The sequence below is a fragment of the Stegodyphus dumicola genome, chromosome 1 (genome assembly GCF_044657685.1).
Source record: "Stegodyphus dumicola isolate Sdum_Otavi_A_Nest chromosome 1, ASM4465768v1".
Lineage (NCBI taxonomy): Eukaryota > Metazoa > Arthropoda > Arachnida > Araneae > Eresidae > Stegodyphus > Stegodyphus dumicola.
This window is the reverse complement of record NC_140768.1, coordinates 109,059,536-109,082,042: the sequence shown is the minus strand read 5'-3', so window position 1 is coordinate 109,082,042 and position 22,507 is coordinate 109,059,536. Positions and strand designations below refer to the sequence as shown.

Sequence of the window (22,507 nt, the reverse complement as noted above, 5' to 3'; positions counted from 1 at the left end):
GAATGAAAACACTATTAAATGGCAAACAATGCATAAATATGAGTAATGTATTGTTAGCGGTACAAAAGGGTATGAATGAATTACCGCATACTCCCGCGCATAACGCGCACTTTTAATACAAAATATAAGATCGAAATTTAGGAGTGCACCTTATATGCTGGATATCAAAATGATACTTTAAAAAAAAATATCTGAAAGCTTTTAGATTTTACATTACGCCCAAAGGATCTTTATTTAACTTTTTGTGTGTTACCTTTATTTATTAAATATCATGTTCTTCGCACTTATACCATAAAACTCAATTCAACAGCAATATCACAAAACATTTAAAAGAACATATCTTTAGAATTTCCGATACACAGTCTCGCGTGCTGGAGATAATTTTTTTCGTACAGTTTTGACATTGCTCGCTTTGAAATCATTGAGTTTCTTAATCAAAATCTCATAAATGCTTTACAAAACATGAAATGGATAATAGAACAAATTTCAAATTCTAAATTTGGGCTTCCAGATGCCCATATTCAGTGGAAGGTTATGTCAATCAAAATTTGATAGCTCTAGGTACCGTTGTTTTATTACACTGTGAGAAACATACATACATTTATGTAGTTTCTTCATTATTTCACTTCTTTAAATATAACACAGGGCGATAATATTTTGTGGCAACAATTTGAAAATTGATTCACCGTTTATAGTGAATCGATGCAAAATGCCAAAATGAAATTAATAGCCCTTCTGGGCAAATTGCCCCTTTGGTCTAAATATTTTATATGAAGCATACAAAAATTTGATTTCTACATGTACACTGTGCCAAAAAAAGGGGGGGACAATTCTATATCTCTCATTCTACGAGACCGATTGACGAAATTCAACTTGCGTTTTTCCTGTCTCGAAAGCGCGACTTAGGATATGTATTAGATTTATATACAGCATTGTTCTAATATAGGTATTTTGATACAAAATCGGACGTATTCTGAAATGACAAGCCAATTTTTTTCCATATTTCGATTCTAAGATTCAAATTATGCCAAAGTGCCAAGTTCTGTAAAAATCGCACTAGTAGTTTTAAAAAATTAGCTCTAAAAATTTTAGCTCCTCAATGTTAATTGAATTTAACATATATTTATTAATATCTCTTTTTTTATTAATCTTATTTGATTCTTCCTTTCACATTTAGAAATTTAGATTCCTTCCAATAAAATTCGCCCATTTTTTTATAATTTATCTTTAAAATTTGTATTTTTTAAATAATTATTATAAATTTTTCGAAAAAAAAATTTGAATTATAATCTGTAACATTTTTATCATCATCTTCAAGTAGATGTATTCCTAAGTATGCGTGCAAAAAATTACAGCTTGTTCAAAATTTCCGAAGAAATACGTGAATTTATATATTGGCGCGTTTGGAAATTTGGCATATTCGTTGAAAGCGATGCAACTTGAAATGTGGTTTAGGCACTTTGTTAAAATTATTTGAAAACAGGAACGAGGTGAACTTTTTCCACTTATGCGCAATGTAAAAAGGGAAAGGAAACTAGGTTGCCATATATTTACAAGTTCGCCAAGTGACTTATTCTTGGTGCAAACTGGGAAAAAAAAAAAAAACCGTCAAGATAAATTTTTGAACTTCTATGTAAATTTCCCACCAAATTTTACAAAATTTAATATTTAGACATAATTTGAGTCGTAGAATTGAAATATGGAAAAAAAATTGACATGTCTTTTCAGAAGAAGTCCGATTTTCTGTCAAAATACCTTTATTAGAACATTGCTATATATAAATCTAATATACATCCTAAGTCGCGCTTTCGAGGCATGAAAAACGCAATTTGAAGTTCGTCAATCGACCCAGTAGAACGGAAGATATAGAACTGTCCCATTTTATTTATTTATTTATTTATTGCGCAATGTACCTAAATGCTATTTATTTAAAAGAAATAACACACTGTATAAACTTAAAAATTTTCATTATCGAATAATTTTTTATTATTATTTAATTTCCTTTGTTCAAAGCATATTAATTATTGTGTTTTCATTCATTCTAAGAAAACATCTCATTCCTAATTCCTCGAATTCATCGGAAGTTCGTTCTTATCCCCAAATTGTGTCCCCCTTTTCTTTAAACCTAGAATAATATTCTTGTACACAGTTGCATTGAGTACACCCCCTACTCTTTGTAGAGTTATTTACTCCGTTAAGTATCCCCCCCACACACACACATATTGTTCCCCTTAGTGCTTGTCAATTCAGTGGATACCATTGTTCGAAAGTATAGGAAAAATCTTCGAATGAATGACCTTAAAAGATACGAGCACATGTGTCTGTTTCGAGCAAATGGTTTGCGTTATACGAAGAATATACCTAAAAATTAAAAAATATAGTTTGAAATTTTAGATGCACATTATTTACCGGTGCGTGTTATAAGCCGGATTACAAGGTATTTGTTTTTAATACTTAAAAAAAAAAAAAAAAAAAAAAAAAAAAAAATCCGTTTGCATCTAATATTCACTTCCTTTTTCTTGTGTTCAAGAAAATTAATTTTTCAGAACTACATTCCTTAAAGTAAAATTAATCAATTTTCTTTTTTATCAAAACTCCTTGGTTCAGATTAATTTTAAATTTCCGTATAAATTTGCAAGAAAAAGAAAGTTATTTAGTTCAACAAGTATCGCTTCAGACAACACTGACACGAAGAAGAGTCAATGTTGCTCGGTCTTATCCATCTATTCTAACCTCCTTGGTCTTATCCAAGGGTTGATATGAAACAACAACAACAAAAAAAAATCAACCTGACATCCCGCTAGCGCCGATTGCTTTGGGATGACGCAGTTTCAGTGAAACTTGCATGACGCAATATTAGCTCCTCCTTTCTAAGATTGTCCAATCAAGCATCGACAAAACGGGAAATTACCTCCCGAGAAAAGTCTCGGTTTGAGATGTTTGTTTTAGTTTACAAATGGAAAAGTCTTTACGTACTCGAGTATACGAAGTGTTGAAGATTTGTAGTGTAAGTATATTGTCTAAATATTCTCTGCTGATTCTTTATGTAAAAATTATGTATGAATTTGGTTTTGGTTATTTAAATTTTATGTATAATAATTAAAACTTTCCCCTGCCTGCATCTCCTTAGAAACCACTTTAACTTTTTACAGATTTTTCACTTTAATATCGGAACAGTGTTATTTAGTACAGCATGAAATTAATTGGAAATTCCGTATTCTGTAATAAACAAATTAACCAGTATCTTCATTTGTTTTAAAAGTGTTATGGATTCTTCAATAATTGTTATCTCATGATGAAATGAATTAAATGCTAATAAAAAATTTTAGTCAATAGTGCAGTTATTTGTCAAATATATTTATCTATATATAGAGAGAGAGAGATACTGAATGGGTATAGAATACACTTTTTCCCTGTTTTATAACTGAGTACTGTATTTTTTTTAAAGCTGTTTATGTATATAATTTTATTTAACCTCAGTAGTCTGTATGTATATAAATAAAAAACGCAATGCTCAATAGTAAATGTAAAACTATTAGAAAACCTGTATAATGTTGATTTATAAAAGAAGTTTCTACGAACATGATGTATGTTTTTTTGATATAGAATGATAATATACATTTCGCCTAATAAGTCTCTATACTAGTTATAAAGATAATTATAATAGTAATACTTATTATTAATTGATCCTAGTTATATGTTGAACATTAAATTTATTTTAAATGTCAATGATAGTACTCTTTTATAAATAGTAAATTACTTATTAGAAAAGTTGTGTGAATAACAAAATGGAAAATATATTGTGAAACAGGGCCAGTAGTAGAAATATCTGCTACCTGGTGCAGTCTTTACAGGTCCTACGCTCTGCACCTCTTTAAATTCTAAAAATTTTGTTGTCTCTTAATTTTTCTGCCTAGAACCTGCTCTGAATTCTAAAAATGGGTGAAGTGCAGAATCGCCCACTTATTTGTTTGGCTCTTTTTACAAGAGTAAGAAGAATTGGATTTTTTTCAGATTTATTTCACTTTTTAAGTGAAAATAGGTCGATGTGTACATAGATAAAGTCAAGAGAGTGTGCAATGCCATTTTTGTGCAATTCTGGGATGAATTGTTAAGTGAAAAATAGGTTGATGTGTACATGGATTCCAAGTATGTACAAATCTTAAAAACACGCCAAGCAGTGGGCGATCCTGCACTTTCCACCTAAAAATTTTCCAGCTTGTTACTGCTGACAATTTTTTTGACCCTAAATTCTGTCAGCTACTGTGAGTGTACTGGCTGTGGTGCTGGCCCTGTGGAGAAATTAAAACCAAAAATGTTGCAAAATGGTATCGAACAAAAATTAATTAAAACTCATTATCTCACCCTGTGGAATTACTTGAACCTTCAATGACCATTGTGTTTGTGTATAATTGTAACAATCATACACAACTAATGTGTAATATCTTGCTGTGTAAGTCTTTTTACTGTAATATTTGGAACATTTTAAGCAAATATTGTATACAGTGCATAAATTTCTTCTCACAATTTTCAAGATGCAAAATTGGTAAAAAAAAGGGGGGGGAGATATTTAAGTAAATGATAGCTGTGAGTAAAGGTCAAAAAACAAAAATATAATAAAGCTTTGTTTGCTCTACTTGTTGAAAAAATGTGATTTTTTATCAAAATGTAGATTTTAAATCTTTCTTCAAAGCATAAAATATAATTTTAATTGACATCTCTTTGTACTTAAATTACTCAAACCATAATCTTTGTTGTTGAAAATTGACCAGAGTTGGTTAAATTTAAGAATTCAAACAGTGTTAATGCATTAAGATTCCTTATTAAGAGAGATAGTGAGTAAAAAATAAATAGAAAAAGTTTTAATGCCAAGTTTTTATGTAGATATTATACACATTCTCTGATAAATGTTTGCTTCAGAATAAATTCAACAATTGAAACTTTAAAAAAAAAGCATGAAGGAAATTATTAAACCTTCATTAATTTTTCTGATAGACTAAGCTTAGTAACTGTTCCCTTAACGCTGTCTATTTCTTAATTCAGATGAATTGTTTCTTTTGGCATCATTAAAGTTTCTGCAGGCAAGCAGGAAGATTTAATATCCAATCCTATGACATGAAACATATGTATGTGTGTGGGGGGGGGAGATACCTATAAGCTGTCCATGCTGAACATTATTGAAATCATAACATTAATTCTTTAACCAAAATTATTGAGCGAACACTTTTTTTTTTTTTTAAATTTGCAGTATCAAGGCAAGTTATAGAATAAAAATATCAAGAGCAATATATGTTATTAATTGCAATATGTTAAATACAGGGGGTATTTACACATTATTAGAATGATTTTGGGGTTCATTTAATTAATGTTTAAAATATAAAGAGCACTTTTAAAAAAGTTCAATTTGATAGTTTTTTTTCTAGATTATTTAATCTGCACAGTGATTTTCATGATAGAAGGGCTTTTCGTAAAATTTCCAGGAGTATTTATTTCTATTCCTCTTCTACTACTTTCCAGAGTCCATCATTCATGGGGAATTGGAAAGAGTTCAGAAAACCAAAGCATAATAGTGAAATGTGAGGGAACTTAAAATGAAAAAGTTGAAAAGATATACATGCAGTACCTGTATCAGTCTGCACTTTTTCAAAGCATGCAATGGTATTCTTTAAAGTATGAATTGGTGCTTTGCCGTGATGAAGTTTCGCTCTTTGAAAGTAATTGGAATAAAGAAATAGAATTTCTTTCACAAATATCAAATGTGAAATGTTCTCTGGATTGTACGTTGAGTTGATTTTAATATTTTTTCCCCACTTTCCTTCTTTTCAATTTCTTGTTATAGCTGAATCCTGTGGCAATCATTACCTCATTACTGAAACTTTCTTTGCAGTAATGGAACTGTGTAGAAGTATTGCTTGATGGTTTTTCCCTTTCTGATTAATAATGTCACTTATTTGACTCCTAGAAATTTTAATATCATGCATGCCATAACGTAATGAGTTTTAAACCACTACCAAAAGCATGAACTAAGATTCCATGTATGTGAAATAAATAAGGGTTGTCATGAAACAGTGGCTTCGAACGCATTTCCGAGGTGTATGTTGTCATTGGTGGAATTGAGTTATGTGCAGCTTCAACATGTTATGAATGTTAAAAAGCTACCTGGTTGATCCTGCCAGTAGTTACATGTTTGTCTCAAAGATTAAGCCATGCATGTCCAAGTACACTGTAAAAAACATAAGGGCACAGTTCTGTATCTCCTGTTCTACTGGGCCGATTGACGAAATTCAAATTGCATTTTTCATATCTTGAAAGCATGACTTAGAATATACATTAAGATATATATATAGCATTTTTCTAATATAGGTATTTTGACACAAAATCAGACTCTTCTGAAATGACATGCCGAATTGTTTCCATATTTCGATTTTACGATTCAAATCGTGTCTAAATATTAAATTTTTCAAAATTACGGAGAAATTCAAAAATTTCCCTTGGCACATTTTTTTTCATGTTTGCGCCAAGAATAACTCACTTGGCGAACTTCGTAATTTATGGCAACCTTTTTTCATTGTAAATGAGCCAAAAAAATGTCAGTGTTGGTTACTTCAAATAATTTTAACAAAGTGTGTATACCACATTTGGCGTTGTTATCACTTATTAACTATTATGCCAAATTTCAAAATGCTCTAATAGGTAAATTCACGTATATCCTAGGGAATTTGTGGTAAAGGTTTTATAGGTTATAATTCAAAATGTTTTTTGAAAAATTTATAAAAATTATTTTAAAATATAAATTTAAAAAACAGATCATAAACAATGGACAAATTTTATTTGGAATGAACCCAAATTTCAAATTCTGGAAGAAGGAATTGAATAAATTTAATAAAAAAGAGATTATTAATAAATATATATCAAATTCAATTAACATTGAGGAGCTCAAATTTTAAGAGCTAATTTTTTAAAAACTACTCATGCAATTTCTACAAAACTTGACAGTTTGGCATAATTTGAATCGTAGAATCGAAATATATGGAAAAAAAATGGCATGTCATTTCAGAATAAGTCTGATATTGTGTCAGAATACCTATATTAGAGCAATGCTATATGTATATACTATAATATATATCCTAAATCGTGCTTTCGAGACATGAAAAATGCAATTTGAATTTAGCCAATCCGCTTAGTAGAAGGGGAGATATAGAACTCCCTTCCCCTTTCCTTTGGGCAGTGTACATGCGATGGTAAAATCCTAGTAATATGGTTTAGCCTAGGCATGATTTTGAAAATTGTTGCCAACACCAAAATGACCCATTTACTGCTCATTATTATGTCACCAAATGCCATGTGTACTGTATACTAGGATTAAACCCATGCACATTAAGGTGCACATGGCTCATTAGATCAGAGTTTCTTAAACTTTTTTCAGTTGCATTCTCTTTTTATCACTGAGATCTTTTCGTGACCCCTAGGACCCCATAATATTTACGAAAATTTTGTGGGGCCCCATAAGCATTGCGCAAATCCAACACGTGTGTGTGTGAAACTGTCAATTTTTTCACTTGTACTGTAATATACTACTGCAAGTTTAGGTCATTTGTAGAGAGTTTAGAACTTTTTTAAAGGAGGAGTGATGAAAAATTTGCAACGAATCAAACCGTGGACCTCTGGAATACGCGCCCAGCGTGCAGACCACTACACCACGAAGGCATGCCAAGAAGGTGGGAGAAATACCTTATACATTAACTTTAATTTCTAATTTTAAGACATAGAATATTGTGAAAATTTTAAATAAGTAACAGACAAAATGAGAGCGTCACATGCAAAGTAAAATTAGCGTTTCTATTATAAAAAGAATGTGTCAAAACATTTTACTTTTTTCTTTGTCTGTATTGTCTTATCTTTATCTATTTTCAGATACATTGTGTAAAAATATTTTTCATTGTTAAATTATTATAAGTTAAAGAAATATCAAAACTGCTAAATTTTTTGGCGGATCCCCCCCCTTGCTGCAGGTCTCGCGACCTACAGTTTAAGAAATGCTGCCTTATATTATACCTTACTGTTTGGAAAACTGTAGCAGTTCTAGAGCTGATACTTTTAGCAGAGCTTCAACCGTGCACTGTTAGTGATGAGCAGTTTTATTAGACAAAAACCAATGGGACTGATCTGTGTGCATTTTGATGGAATAGGAATATTTCTCTTCAGAAAGTGCAAAAACTTCTTGTTCAGTCCATAGTTTATTTACATGTGACATTTTGAGGAGTAAATTAAAAGAGTAGCAGACAATAATTCTCATTGGAAATAATAAGCTCTTTACAAGAATTGTTATTCCAAAACATTTGCTCTTTTTTTTTTTTAAATTCTTTTGCAAAATTATTCTAAAAACGTGTAAACACTCTCTTGTAAGAAATTGAAGTCTTGGCTCTGAAGTTCTGTATGTTAGCAGTACAAGACTGTTTTGTAGTCTCCTTACTGTTCTATAATGATGTGGATATTCTGTTCCAGCATGTTATAAAGAGGACAATATAGATAATTGTAACTGCCGATATGGTGAAGGTGCTTTTGTAGATAGCCATGACCATCAATAGTCAGAACTGAGTGACAACTTCATGCTGTGGGCTGTAAAAAATATCCCTTTCATCACTTATGCAACTGTGCTGTATTTTTTTAGTTCAAAATATGTTTGTTCAATATGAAGTTTAATTGAATGATGAGTGATCTCAGATTGTCAAAGTTGTAGCATTTAATAAAAAAACTTTTTTAATTCTTTAGTTTACAAATAGATTTTTCTAAAAAGGTTATAAATTCGGCAAAATATTGACAATTATGAGGATTTTCCCTACTGATCCTAATACTTTTGCCATACTTTCTAATTTCTTCTACTTTTCTGTTCCTTCATATCACTAGTCGTTTGTGTCATCTTCATTAGATGTATTGGTAGTAAAAGTTCATAAGCTTTCCACAGCCGTTTTTTTTTTTTTTTTTTTTTTTTTTTTTTTTTTTCCTGTTTTTCATTTATATGAGTTTTGTTTCATATTATTCTCCCAGCTACCAAAGAAGTTGATAATCAATAATATAAGAGCCTGGACAAACTAAAAAAACACCAATATAGGTTTTAGATTATTAAATTATGATAGAAATTTGTTGTTTATTTTCTGGCCTTCAAATATCGACTGTTTAACAAACTTCATGAAGTTTTCTTAACAGCATTAATGAAGTTAAAAAAAATAAGTCATTTAAGTTTAAAAAAATATGATTAGAAAATCTGGGAACTTTATGATCTTATTGCGATTTATTTACTTTTTATAATACTACAATATTTTATGGTATTTATTGAACATGTAATGAATTGGATAAATCTTTTGTGCATATATTTTGTTGAAATTTTGCTATATTTACATATTGCATGCTAATAAATCTTTTAAATATGAAATAAGATATTCTTTTGAACCAAAATTCTGATTATTTTTTTTAATATTTCTCTATTTACAGATACTTAACCTGGCTATTTGGGACCAGTAATATGAAATATACTAAACAGGAATCAAATATGTATGGTTGTTTAAATCTTTGACTTTTCAGGTATATTTATTTCTTTGGAAAATGGAACAATCATTTCATTGTTCCTTGTGTAACATTTCTTATTCAGATCTTAAATATTTGTTGGAACATTGTCAAACGTTAGAGCATGCTAATAAAATACAAGAGAAGGCAAATGAAAATAAAGTTAACAATATAAGTGAGCAAAATCCTTTGGGTAATAATAATGGAAATTCTGTCCTTAATGATAAATTCATGGAAGATAATAGAAAATCTTCTTGGCTGCAAAATGTTCCTTCACAGAAATATAATACATCAGGTAATGTATTTTATTCGTCATGTGACATTTGTCAAAAGCAATTTAGTGGTCCAGAACCTTACCAACAACATATAGTGAGTGCTGCTCATTTAAGAAAAGTTGCCGTGTGGAATTTAACAGCAAGCAGCAGCTCATCAAATGGTATTATAAATACTCTAATTTGTAAAACTTGTGATAAAAATTTCTCTGGCCCAGTTCCTTTTGAACAACATTTAAATAGTGAAACACACAGAAAAAAAGTACAGTCTGAAAATTTACTTGAAAAATTAAAAGAAACATCAACTACCGATTGTGGGAGTGCATCAAAAAATGCATTTGATAGTGGATTATCAAACAACATAATTATTACTGAAGCAGATACGACTTTAAATGTTGTGTATAAGCACACTGACACGGGTATTTATGCTTCAAAGGAATATACAGCAAAAACCTCTGTACCCACAAATTGGTTTTGTGATGTATGTCAGAAAGGGTGCACAGGACCTATTCCTTATCAGCAACATATGTCCAGTGAAGTTCATCGTAAAAATTTGAGAAAAATTGAAGTTTCACAAAAAATAATTGAAAATTTAACTCAAATTAATGAAACCCCTAGCTTGGATTTGTCACCTGGAAAAATAAATAATCTTGTGGGAGTAAGTGCAGACCCTCAGGCCTTAAATAGTAAAGAGGTGTTACCAGCAAATGGAGCAGCCTTACAAAATTGGTATTGCAGAACATGCCAGAAAAATTGCAGTGGGCCTATTCCTTTTGAGCAGCATATGTCTAGTGACATACATCGTAAGAACATAAAGAAAGCTGAAATAACAGCTCGCTTATATGCGCAACCAATTCCTGAAAATAAACAGTCAGAAACAAATGGAATTAACTTGCCTTCTTATCAGTCTGGAAGTATTTCCTTGCAGAAACCTAATTCTCTTTTACAAGAAGCACTTCCTTTAGAACAGGCTCTTAAAAGTTCAGAAAATAAGGTGGAGAATTCTATTGATATCTGTCATATTAAATCAGATAATCTCATTAATGATTTTGTACTGGAAAATACAAGTGCATTATCACTAGAGAAAATGAATATTGCATTCTTTGCTTCAGATACAAAATTAGATTTTGATAATCTTCCAAAGAACAATTATAAGGATATCCCATCCTGTAACAAACTGTCTAATTATGTTCTGGACATAAAAGAGAAAGTCAGTAATATGGATCCTGAAATAAATAAAACTGAAGAAAACTTCATCCTGAATTGAGGAATGAATGATGAGTGAGAAAGAAGTTGAAAAGAACAGTATACAAATAAATTGTATAAAGGGAGTTATAATGATATTTATCCGAGTATACATTGTTTTTAAATCTAAGTGTTCTAATAAGGAAATTTTATATAGAGCACTGTGAAAGAAAAACTTTGTATGAAGTATTGTAAGAGGTTTTAATTCTAAGCTGCTTATTGAAAATTACTTAAATGTAATAAGCACTTTTCTTTTATTAATACTCTCCATTTCGGGCATGAAACAGTCCATGTTGTCACCTTTGCAGATATTTATTATTTTTGTGTTATAGCACTGTCCCTGTTTTTAAAGTTATTCATTTATGCAAGTAATGCTGGTTTTTATAATAATAATGAGATTTGTAAAGTATAATCATTATTGCAAATGTTACTTTAAATGTATGTATTTTAAACTATTACAAGTACTTAATGTCTTGGATTTCTATGGCTTATTTAATAATCAAAAGACTGAAATGTTGATTAGTGGTACCTAAACTAATGCTTCAAGAAAGTTTTTATTATAATACTAAAATAACACTTTAAAATTTGAGTAGTTTTTTTATTTATTATGCATAAAATAATATTTTAATATCAAATTTGTAGTAAGGAAACTTGCAGGAATTATGTGGAATCAGGTGAAAAATGCTATTTCAGAGCTATATGGTTTTACTAATACAAGCACATGGCTGTGGCATGGAAGGGGTGTGTTCACCTCATCAATGTTAGTTTTATCATAATTTCTATAAATAATTTAAATATATCATAATTCTTACTTTTTATGTGTATATATATATATATATATATATATTGGAAGGAGAGTGAACAAAATTCTTGTTTTATTTTGCTATATTTCCTCATTTTAATTTATACCTTTTCTATCCTAAAAATAGTAACTGCTTAAAATAAAGTACTTTAAACTGTATCATTTCAAAATTAATTGTGTCTTATAATTCTTATACAGTCAAAAGTCTTTAATCCGTACTCGTCGTGACTTCGGCCATTCCAGATTATCGGTCTTTCCGGATTACAGGTCATCAGTTTAAATCTGGTAAAATGGCATGCAAAAATTATAAAATTAAAAATATGAAACTGTAATTTATGAAATAAAGAGAAGTTATGATCTAAAGGATATCAAAATGTACAAAAAAAAGCTTAATATGTATTTGTTTACTTTATTAAACATTTCTTTCAACGCGCGCATGCGTAAAGCATACTTTACGCATAGTCGAAATTAGAAAATTGCAACCAGAGAACTGTTTGATGTGTATTTGTGATATTTATAATGACGAGGAATTTTATTTAAATCGTATCAAAGACGGAGATGAATACTACATTTGGTAGATGAAATACTACATTTAGTAAGGAATTGTAAGCCGAATAAAATAAAAACATCTGCCCTGAAGGTAACGATAGTGCTGACAGATCAACTTCCAGTTAATTGTGCGCCATGATGTCCCCCCCTTCCCCGCAGAGCAGCGTGAAATTGATAAACATATTTCAGAATGGTCAGAGAAACAAAGTATAATTTTCTGAAGTGCACTGGTTAGCTTATTTTCTTATTTATAATTTTGTATATATTTATTGATTTGGGCATTATGCACCCTTTAAAAAGTGTGAAAAGTGGTTAAAATAGAGAACTCTGTTCCAAGCAAAGTTGTGTATTTTGTTATTGTAATATATTGGTGACCTTGTAAAGCACTTGAATTTTTATTGCTCATAGAAGAAATTTTGATGGAAAATCAGCAGGCATGATAGTTAATGGCTTTTCTTCATTCTTATCATTAGCAAAGGACAAGAAAATAAGAGAGATAAATCGACTAGGTGGATCTGCGCTGTGCCCCTATAATTACAATAATAATACGATGTGCACTTAATTTTATAGTATATACACTGCACGACATTGAAAATGCAACACCAAGAAGGAGTGGTCAGAAAATGATGAAATTTGGAAAAAAGACAGAGCAAGCAGCAATAAATGATCTTTATCAAAATGATAGTCAGAATACAGAGCGAGAACGGCGTCGGCTCAGTAGGATGTAGGACCACTACGGACAGCGATGCGTGAAGAAACATGTCTAGGCATAGAGTCAATAAGAGAGTGGATGGTGTCCTGAGGGATGGCTCTCCATTCCCTTTCAACCATTTGCCACAGTTCGTGTTCTGAACGAGACAGGGGCAGAGTCTGCAAACGGCGTCTAATCACATCCCACACATGTTCGATTGGTGACAGGTCAGGAGAGTACGGTGGCCAGGGAAGCATACCTTGCAGAGCATGTTGGCAGATGCGAGCACTGTGTTATCCTGCTGAAAATTGAATTAGGCAGCCCCTGAAGATACGGGGTTGCCACGGGCCGCAGTACATTATCCAAGTATCGTTGGGCCGTCATAGTGCCCTGAATACAAACTAGAGGTGACCTGGAATCGTAGGCAATAGCGCCCCAAACCATTATGCCACATAGTCGCACGGTGGGGCATTCCACAGTTACTGCCGGATTAGATCTGTCTCCACGTCGACGCCACACACGTATGCGGCGACTGTCACTGGATAAACAGAAGCATGACTCGTCTGAGAACACGACGTTTCGCCATTCTGTCATCTACATTGCTTCAATCCAGCACTATTCTAAACGTTGGCGTCTATGCTGTGGGTTCAATGGCAGTCTTCTTAATGGACGCCGTGAATGCAGGCCACATTCAACCAATCGACAGGAAATGATTCTGGTTGACACGGGAACATCCAGGGTATCTTGCACATGCTGCAGAATCATGGTACAAGTGACTTGCAGGACCACCACAGCTTGTCGGGTGGATGCGTCGATCCACGCGTGCTGACGTCACTCTGGCTGCACCTGCACCCCTCCTTCTTCCCACATTTCCTTGTTCCAACCGTGTTCACCATAGCCAACGCACCGTACTCGCATCCGTGTGGGTATCAGTTGTGATTTGACATAAGGACCAACCCACCCTTCTCAGTCCGATCACCAAATCTTCGAATCCCACAAACGGGCTGTCTGCATGGGCGTTTTCGTGGTTTTCCCCATGTGTCGCGTGTGTACGAGCCAGTTTCCCTTAGAAAGCCCTCCACAAAAGGTATCCCTTTCCTTAGGCAGATAGCCTTTGAGGCTTTGCCATAATCACACATACACCGATCACCGTACCCCTCGTAAAATCATCTATCTGCTGGAAGTGCCTTCGTTGACGACGGCCTGGCATTCTCTCCTATCACACGTATCCTCCAGGACAAAAACCAACTTTCTTCAATAATTTGTCTGGCAGAAATAATGACACGAATATTGCCCATTCTGCAGGTTCCTTCCCTTATATCTTACTCCACATGCGTCGGAGAGCTGCGCATTTCACATCATTCGCATAACTCGGTGACGTGCGTCTACTTTAAAGTTAGCATAAATTTCTGACCACTCTTTCTTGGTGTTGCATTTTTAATGTTGAGCAGTGTATGTTAATTATGTGATGAAACTTGAAAATGTGAATTGTGACATGAGAACTGTTAGTTCAATAATTGTGTGCTTGGTATTTAACCCTTTGCGCTCCATTGACTCCGCTACGGAGCCGTCCGTCATATGTTCCGTAACTCCGTAGGCTCCACTGTGGAGCCCAATGTTTTTAGCATGATTAGGCGCAAGATGTTACGGAATCGTCGGCGTTGGCAATTGTTATCTGTAGTTAAAATGTGCTCAGTCTCGCTACTGTTACGATTGAAACATTATTTTACCCATTTTATGGTTAGCAACATAGAGAAAAATAATTATTGTGATGAGAATATAGAGTAATAGTGAAGATGTGTTTGATTTTTCATTGTTAGAAGATATTGTGGAAGACAATGTTGATTATAATTCCGACACTTCAAGTTGTGGTTCCGAAATTATACTACCAAAGAGACGACGGCGAATGGTAGTTATCGAAAGTGAAAGCGAAGAGTCGCCGGAAGACTTAAATGAATGGCGCGATATCACGGAAGAATTAGATATTCCGGATAGAATACATTTTAGTGTATTGTCAAAAGTCATTGGAACACAAATCCCTACAAATATTGTACAGCCAACACAATATTTGGTAAATGAAATTATAAAAGAAACCAACAATTATGCAGAAAATGTTCTAAAGAATAAAGAAATATCTAGTAATTCTATTTGGAAAACGTGGCATGCGGTGGAAGAGGATGAGTTTTGGGCTTTTATTGGAGTTATTATCAATATGGGTACGATACCCCTGGCGAATATGCAGGATTATTGGTCAGTTAAGAAGAATTGTCACATCCCTTTCTTTGGTAAAATGTTTACAAGAAAAGAGATTTATGCAGATATTCTGGATGCTGCATTCCGCTGCGAAAATGTGCTGGAGTTTCTGGTGGGCAGTGGTACAAAAATGTGCGGAGCGCTAAGGGTTAATTTATTGAATATTGTGTCTCAAGTTCTTAAAAGTACTTTCCAAATTAAAGACATCTATATTTAATAATAGTCATAATTCTCATTTTTAATGTAAAAAGGATATAGTTACAACTATCAAATTAGAAAAATAAGTATTGTTATTAAATAAAATTTAGGTTTTCATTATCCACACCCTCTGAAAAGCATTCGTAAGGCAATGCACTATGTCACCAAAATGTACTTATGTGGAAACCTGTATGTGCAGCACGCGAGCAAATCTCCACCTTAAAATTCGACAGTCATGTAGTACTTGTTTTTGCATTGAAAACATAAGGAATTTTAATAGGGCTGTGGAGTTTACCAGCTTGTAAAAAAAGGAAACATTCCACTTCTTCAGAAATATCATGTTTTGTCCAACAATAGAAAATAAAAAAATTCACATTCCATGAAGTTGTGCTTGAAATTACATAGATTTTATGAACTGAAATTTGTGCTGGATGCTGAAGCTATATTAAGTTTTTAAGCAAAAATAAATTGCTTTGTACATGGAGAGAATAGCAGCATGCACAGTGCCAAATTAGTGCAATTCTGAAATTTTTTGGAAGTAAAAACAGATTGCTGTGTAAGTGGTAAGAATGACAAAATTATGCAAGAATCTCTTAAGCTTTTTTTTTTTTTTTTTTTTTTTTTTTTTTTTTTTTTTTTCTCATTTTATTGATTCAGTACTGTTTTACAGAATTCTTAGTGTGCTGCAGCATTTAAAATGTCTGCTGCCTTTCATATATTAGCTTAGCAGAAAAGGAATTGCCAAATTTTCAGTAGGTGTTACAGCATTCTTTATATTAGGTTTATGTATAACTCTTTATAATGTTCATAAACTGCCTTTTTTTTAGAAAAGGATGGAAAAAAAAAAACATTTACAAGACTTCTGAAAAATCAAATGAATATTTGTAAAATTGCTTGGGAATATACATTTTTCTAATATTCATGTGAAATAAATGTGTAAATGTAACGTTAGAAATGAATTTGTTTTCTTTTACATTCAGTTAAAAGAGAAAAAATAATAAATACTGCATATTTGCATGATTCTAAGATGCCACATATTAATAAGTGCCTTCTTAATTCCTAATATCATGAACAGAATAAAAGATTTCAAGTCTAGGCAAACAAATGAAATGCTGAAACACATTTAACAAGTAATTTATTAATAACTTACTTCAATTTATTAACAACAATCCAATATACATATAAATTAGTAATTAACAAAAATGAATTAGTTTGGAAAAAATTGCAATTCTAAGATACACAGTGTTTTTAAGGATTTCTACTCAGAAAAATGTGTGCACCTTAGAACAGGAGAAATATGATAAACTAAAGAGAAGGAATAAAACTTATCCAGAACTAAAGTGTTAAAATTTAGCTCTAAATGTGAATTTGTTTCTGATATATATATCTCTTGTAGACTTTTCATTGGTAATGTTGCTGAATTATCAAGTTTAAATGAGATCTTCAATTTTAATGTAACTGATTTTGACATAAGTTTTATTATTATGTCTCTTATACTATTTGATATGAAAAAGAAGGAAGAATAATTTTATATAAAAAGAAAATTTCATGTGCTAAATTTTGGTGAGATTTATGTTAAATTTTGGAAGAGACAATTTGATGACATAATTAACAAAAACAAATTTTTTCTCTTTATCTATGCAATAAAACTTGGTAAAAGTAGCAAATTAAAATTTATTCTTTTTGGTTTCTAATGGATATGAATTGTGTTGCATAAAATCATCTTAAATTGAATAAAATTATTATTTTATCATGAACTGAAAATTAAATGTAAAAAAAACCAGTAACATAGATGACAGCCTATTTCATTTGCTTAATTTGAAATATGATCTTTGACCATTCATGTAGTTAACGTAAACAAAATTTCTTTTCTCCTCTGCAAAGGATTGATGATTTTCAGTTGATGCTCATTATAATGATGACTTACAGACTGGAGGAAATATTGATTGAGTATTGGCTCATCGGGAAAGTTCTGCATTTTTTCATATTGAAGGTCATTTTTCTCTAATTATTTTGTTACTCCTGCTAAAAAGTGACCTTGATCAAAGCAGATGTTTAAATGTGGTCCTGCTCACGCTGCTTAATTCTAGCAGGTACTGTGGTATGATTTTTGTTTCATTGCACTCCTAAGAACAGAAAACCCCAGGTTCATTTCATCACATTATGCTGATTTATTTTTAAAAGAGTAAAAGGTAGTTGAACTGCTTATAAAATTTTGTTTTGGAGATAAAAAGTAATATAGTATAGTAAAGCTGCAAGAAAAAGATTATGCAGTAAGCAAAAAAACCTCTAATGATATCAAGAGGAGGGAGCGTCATCTAAAAAAAGTAATGCTTTGTGTATGTTGGGGCTGTATATTATAAATTTCCCACCAAATCAAACAATAAATTCGGAAAAATATTGTTCCCAAATAAAGCAGAAATCGAAGCAAAGCATCCAAAACCGACTAGTTTTTCAAAGGTCCTTTCTTCCGACATGACGGCCTCATACTGCGATGAAATGTAAAAAAAGACGTATGGTATGGATCTTTTATGTCACAGAGGCCCTGTATTCATTAGACCTTCTTCCCCACAGAATTCTCTCTTCAGGTCACTTGCATGGCCTAGAATTCATTTCCTTGGGAACTGTTAAACAGGAATAACTTCTTTAAGAATAAAATGATTTTCCCTCCGTTAAGAAAATGAGTTTTCCATCTGCTGAAGAGATGGCAAAAAGACATACAAGAAAATCGTGCTTCTGTGATTCAGTCAAATTTTCTTATGTCTTGCTTCATTGGTACAGTCAAAAGTCGTTAATTCGGACACCCATAATCCGGAATGATCTATAATCCGGACCTCAAAGCTAAAAACTTTCTGCGCATGCACCGCGTTGGCACATGCGCACAGGCGTTTTATGCGTGCGTGTAAGACCTTGACTACTGCGCATATGTGTGTGCCCAAGTGCAGAATACGTTTTCGCCTGTGCGTTTAATGTATAACGGACGGTGTAAGCTAAAATTATCTAATTATCTATTTCAGTTAATGATTGCGTTGTTCCTTAATCTTCGAATTGGATCCCGCTTATTATTTTTTGCAGACTGTAAGAGCAATTTTATAAAAGTAAACTTGAACTTTCGATTATGTCAAATAGAATTTCCGATGCTGGAACTTCCAAAGTATCTACAAAACGAAAGTATGTTTCGATGTCCAACAAACAAAAAGTGGAATTGCTGCAAAAAATGGATAAAGACATGAAGAATGTGACAGAGAGGTTAGTGAAAACGAAAAAATTTTGATTGACAAGTTAGTCTGTATTCTCGGCACAGCAATTAACGGGACTTGAACAGCGGAACTTAGTAACTGAACAAGAAATTATGTCTTTTTATAGAATTAAAGAGAAAGTATAATCACATAAAATGAAGCAACTTAAACAACTTACATTGAGAGGAATGTTTAATAAAGTAAACAAATAAATATTAAGTTTTTTTTTTTTTTTTTTTTTTTTTTTTTGTAAATTTTGATACCCTTTAGATCATAATTGTTCCTTATTTCATAAATTACGGTTTCATATTTTTAATTTTAGAATTTCTGCATGCCATCTTACAAGATTTAAACTGATGATCTATAATCCGAAAAAATCGATAATCCGGAATCGCCGAAGTCCCGACGAGTCCGGATTAACGACTTTTGACTGTATTTATCATAAAAAACTTCAGAATTTTCCAGATGACCCAATATATCCTCATGGTCATTACTTCAAATGAATATGGACTGTATATTAACCATGCAGCATCACAATTTGCCTCTTCTTTGTAGCATTACTTTTTGACATGGTGTAAGATTTTCAGTTCATTTCTATGAAAATTATACATTGCGTCAAGTGATTTAGAAACAGTTACACATTCTTATACTTTTATTTTTAATTACTCTTAAGTAATATAATCTTTAAAAACATTTGCATAAATGATGTTTTCAATGCAATATATTATATGTTTTGGTGTAGAATTATTGTTTGTGTAATAATTTTTAATTCTTTGCTTTTGAAAGACTTGAGTCTGCACTCATTATATTGTGACACAGTTAATGATTAAATAAACTATATAATAATATTTGTCTTTAAATAGGCAATGGCAAGCAGATGTTGCCTTCTCAGAATGAAGGAATTTACATTTTTTTTTTTTTTTTTTAATGTGAGATTGAAAAGCAGTTAAAAGAATGGATTTTTAATAAGAATATTCCAAGTTAAGCTGTATTTAGTAAAGTACAATAAATTGACAAATTTTGCTCTTTTTTTTTTTTTTTTTTTTTTTTTTGTATTGGGGGAAAAAAAATTATTATTTATACAAATGCCAGACATTTGGACACTGAGCCTTCATCTTGCTTCCCAGTACTTAAGAATAACAGAATTGAAAACTAGTACAGTGCATTCGTCAATATGCTTCTTATCCATGGACTGTCTAAAGTTACGAAGCGTACAGATGAAGAGTCCTTAAGTCAGTTTTTTAAAAGAAGAGCATTTAGACAATCATGCCCTGTCAAAAGAAAAAATAATACCATGACTACAGGATGAGGAAAGTCTGGAATAACTGGCTTTGAACTAGTGAGACACACCCATTCCTTTCCCTTGGTTTCATTTGGTAGCTAGAAGGCAAACCTCTTCATAAATTCTATTTTAATTAGGAATTTTGCAGAATTAAAAGTCATGGTTATTAGTCGTTTGTAAAACAGACATTCCTTTCTTTCCCAGGAAATCGGCTGTTTCATTTCCCTTGATGCCACAATAAGCAAAAATCCTTTGGAAGACAGATGAGTCAGCCAGAGTGTTCAGAATCTTCCTGCATTCATAAATTCATTTGGAAGTGCAAAATTTATTGTTGGAGATAGCCTGCAAAGCGGCTTTGCTATCGGACGAAATAACAGCCTGAGGAAATTACTCTTCTGAGCACTAATTGATTCAAAGCAATAAATGTAACCTCAACTTCACCATCAAAATTGGTAGTATTTCTTCTCACTGCCTTATAAAATGCAAAATAGACACAAAGATACACCATTACATTCATTTCTTGTAAAAGGTCTAGGTCTTCTGGTAATTGATAACCAATTCGATTGAAACCTACTTGTGTCTTTAAATTTCTATCATTGTTAAAATTGTAATTCTTCCAATATTGATTATTTGGGAGCCTGCAAAGTTTTTGAAACAAAATTGCAGTATTTTAGCGAATGTCATGCATGACAGAAGAAATATTGGTTAATGCTTCCATAGCCTCTATGGGAGTGGATTTAACTGCATCTGTTATAAGGCGAAGAGATTGGTTTGAAAATCTTGCCAAAACATCGATTTTACTGATGGACGTAGTCACCAAAACTTTATTGCAGTAATAAAATAATGTTTATTGCACATTTTATGTGTATTTATTAAAATTTGTCTGTTACACCCCAATCAGTAGCCTGCCAGCCATTTCAAAATTGGAAGTCTTCTTTCAATTTTTTCCTTTATATTAGAAAGGTGTTCATTCCAATTCAGGGGTGTAAGGTGACAGGGCTCCGTGTGGTTCACGCTGGTTAAAGCTAAATCTGTCACGGCGTTGCCTCGCTTTCTGAGCATTTGGAAAAATTGTAAATTGGAATTCAATCGAAACTGAAAACACAATAATATGAAGAAAGGTGTTTTATCACTTTTGCTGCAAATGAGTTACTTTTAAATGAATTAATTAGAACAAAATTTTCCCTCTTTATTTGAAAATTTTTTTTTTATATTATATAATAACGAAACTACGTTATGCAGCTACTATTCAAATTGAAGTAACTGGTGGGGGAGGGAGGCAGAGCTACTTATTTTAAGGAATATATGTGTGTCTGCATAAAGCTCATCAGAATAGCCCTGCACACTCTTGGAAAATAATTTCTGTGCAATATACTTTGAAGTGCTGACCAATGCCTGCCTGTGCATTTTTTTCGCATAAGGGGGTCTGAGAACTTATAACACATCATCTCTGCCTACCTTGTTTGCCAACAGATGAACATAATTTTGAAAAATGCTTTTCAGTCAAGTCAGTGCCATCTTAATTGAGGCAAAACTGACTTGATTGAGTATTCATAGCTTGTTATAGCTAGTAGTAGTTTTATAGGCCTCTCAGCAGGTCAATATTCTATAACCAATTATAGAAATGATATGTAAATGGATTAGCATAGAATGCCCATGTGTTAAGATAGTTCTTGGTCAAGTACATAGAATGAAGGTTCTAAGGCACACATGTAACATGCAGTTGAGGGACAAAATGTTTTTGGATTATTTGGTTCATAAGATTAAGCCAAACTTGTGCTGCTTTTATCTTTTTTCCATTTGTTGATCAAATACCACATGTGCATTCAGTAGAAAAGGAAAAATGTAAAAGTTGTCTATACCATTTAATGATTTTTCTTGATGCTGTATAAGTGTGTGTAAGAGTGGCATCACATACGTGCACTTCATCCATAACTGCTGTAACAAACAAGTTGATTTTCGTATATTTTTAATATCTGTTTGTAGGTCTACATTTTTTATTTTCCTGTATTTTTATCATGAATGTTGATTAATAATATGACAGTTTTTATTTTTAAATGGAATAACATTATTTACATTTTTTTTCATGTGCAGTAATTTCTTCTTCCCCCCCCCCCGAAGAAAAGAAATTTTTTCGACATATTTTCCCTGTTTCTTTCAACACTACACATGTCTGCATACTTAGATGATAAATAGCATGCCCTAGAAGGGAAAATTAAAAAAAAAAAAAAAAAAAAAACACCTTATATTACTTTCTAGTAAGATCAATAAGAATGTTGTCATGTTTTCATGTATCTATATTCCTTTTCTAATGGAAATGTGCTTTTGCCCATATAAACCAAAATCTCCAAGCATTCCTGAGTTAGTCTGATAATTTTTATATTACTGTTTTGATGGTACGTGCTAGTAAAA

General features: G+C 32.0%; 1 protein-coding gene across 2 annotated transcripts; it reads left to right on the top strand.

Annotated features, from left to right (window-relative positions):
- Nucleotides 1–2,627: 2,627 nt before the first annotated feature.
- Nucleotides 2,628–22,334, top strand: LOC118193228 (uncharacterized). 2 transcript variants are annotated; one of them, XM_035364283.2, is made up of 2 exons: nt 2,628–3,007; nt 9,493–22,334. In XM_035364283.2, exon 2 carries the CDS (start codon nt 9,604–9,606, stop codon nt 11,101–11,103), a length of 1,500 nt encoding a protein of 499 aa, XP_035220174.2. In that variant the 5' UTR covers nt 2,628–3,007; nt 9,493–9,603; the 3' UTR covers nt 11,104–22,334. The 2 variants fall into 2 exon arrangements, with proteins under 2 accessions (XP_035220174.2, XP_035220175.2); XM_035364284.2 differs by lacking the exon at nt 2,628–3,007 and adding an exon at nt 3,082–3,393.
- Nucleotides 22,335–22,507: the final 173 nt, after the last annotated feature.

Coding starts and splice junctions, on each gene's coding strand:
- LOC118193228 (XM_035364283.2), top strand. CDS start 9,604: ATGGAACAATCATTTCATTGTTCCTTGTGTAACATTTCTTATTCAGAT.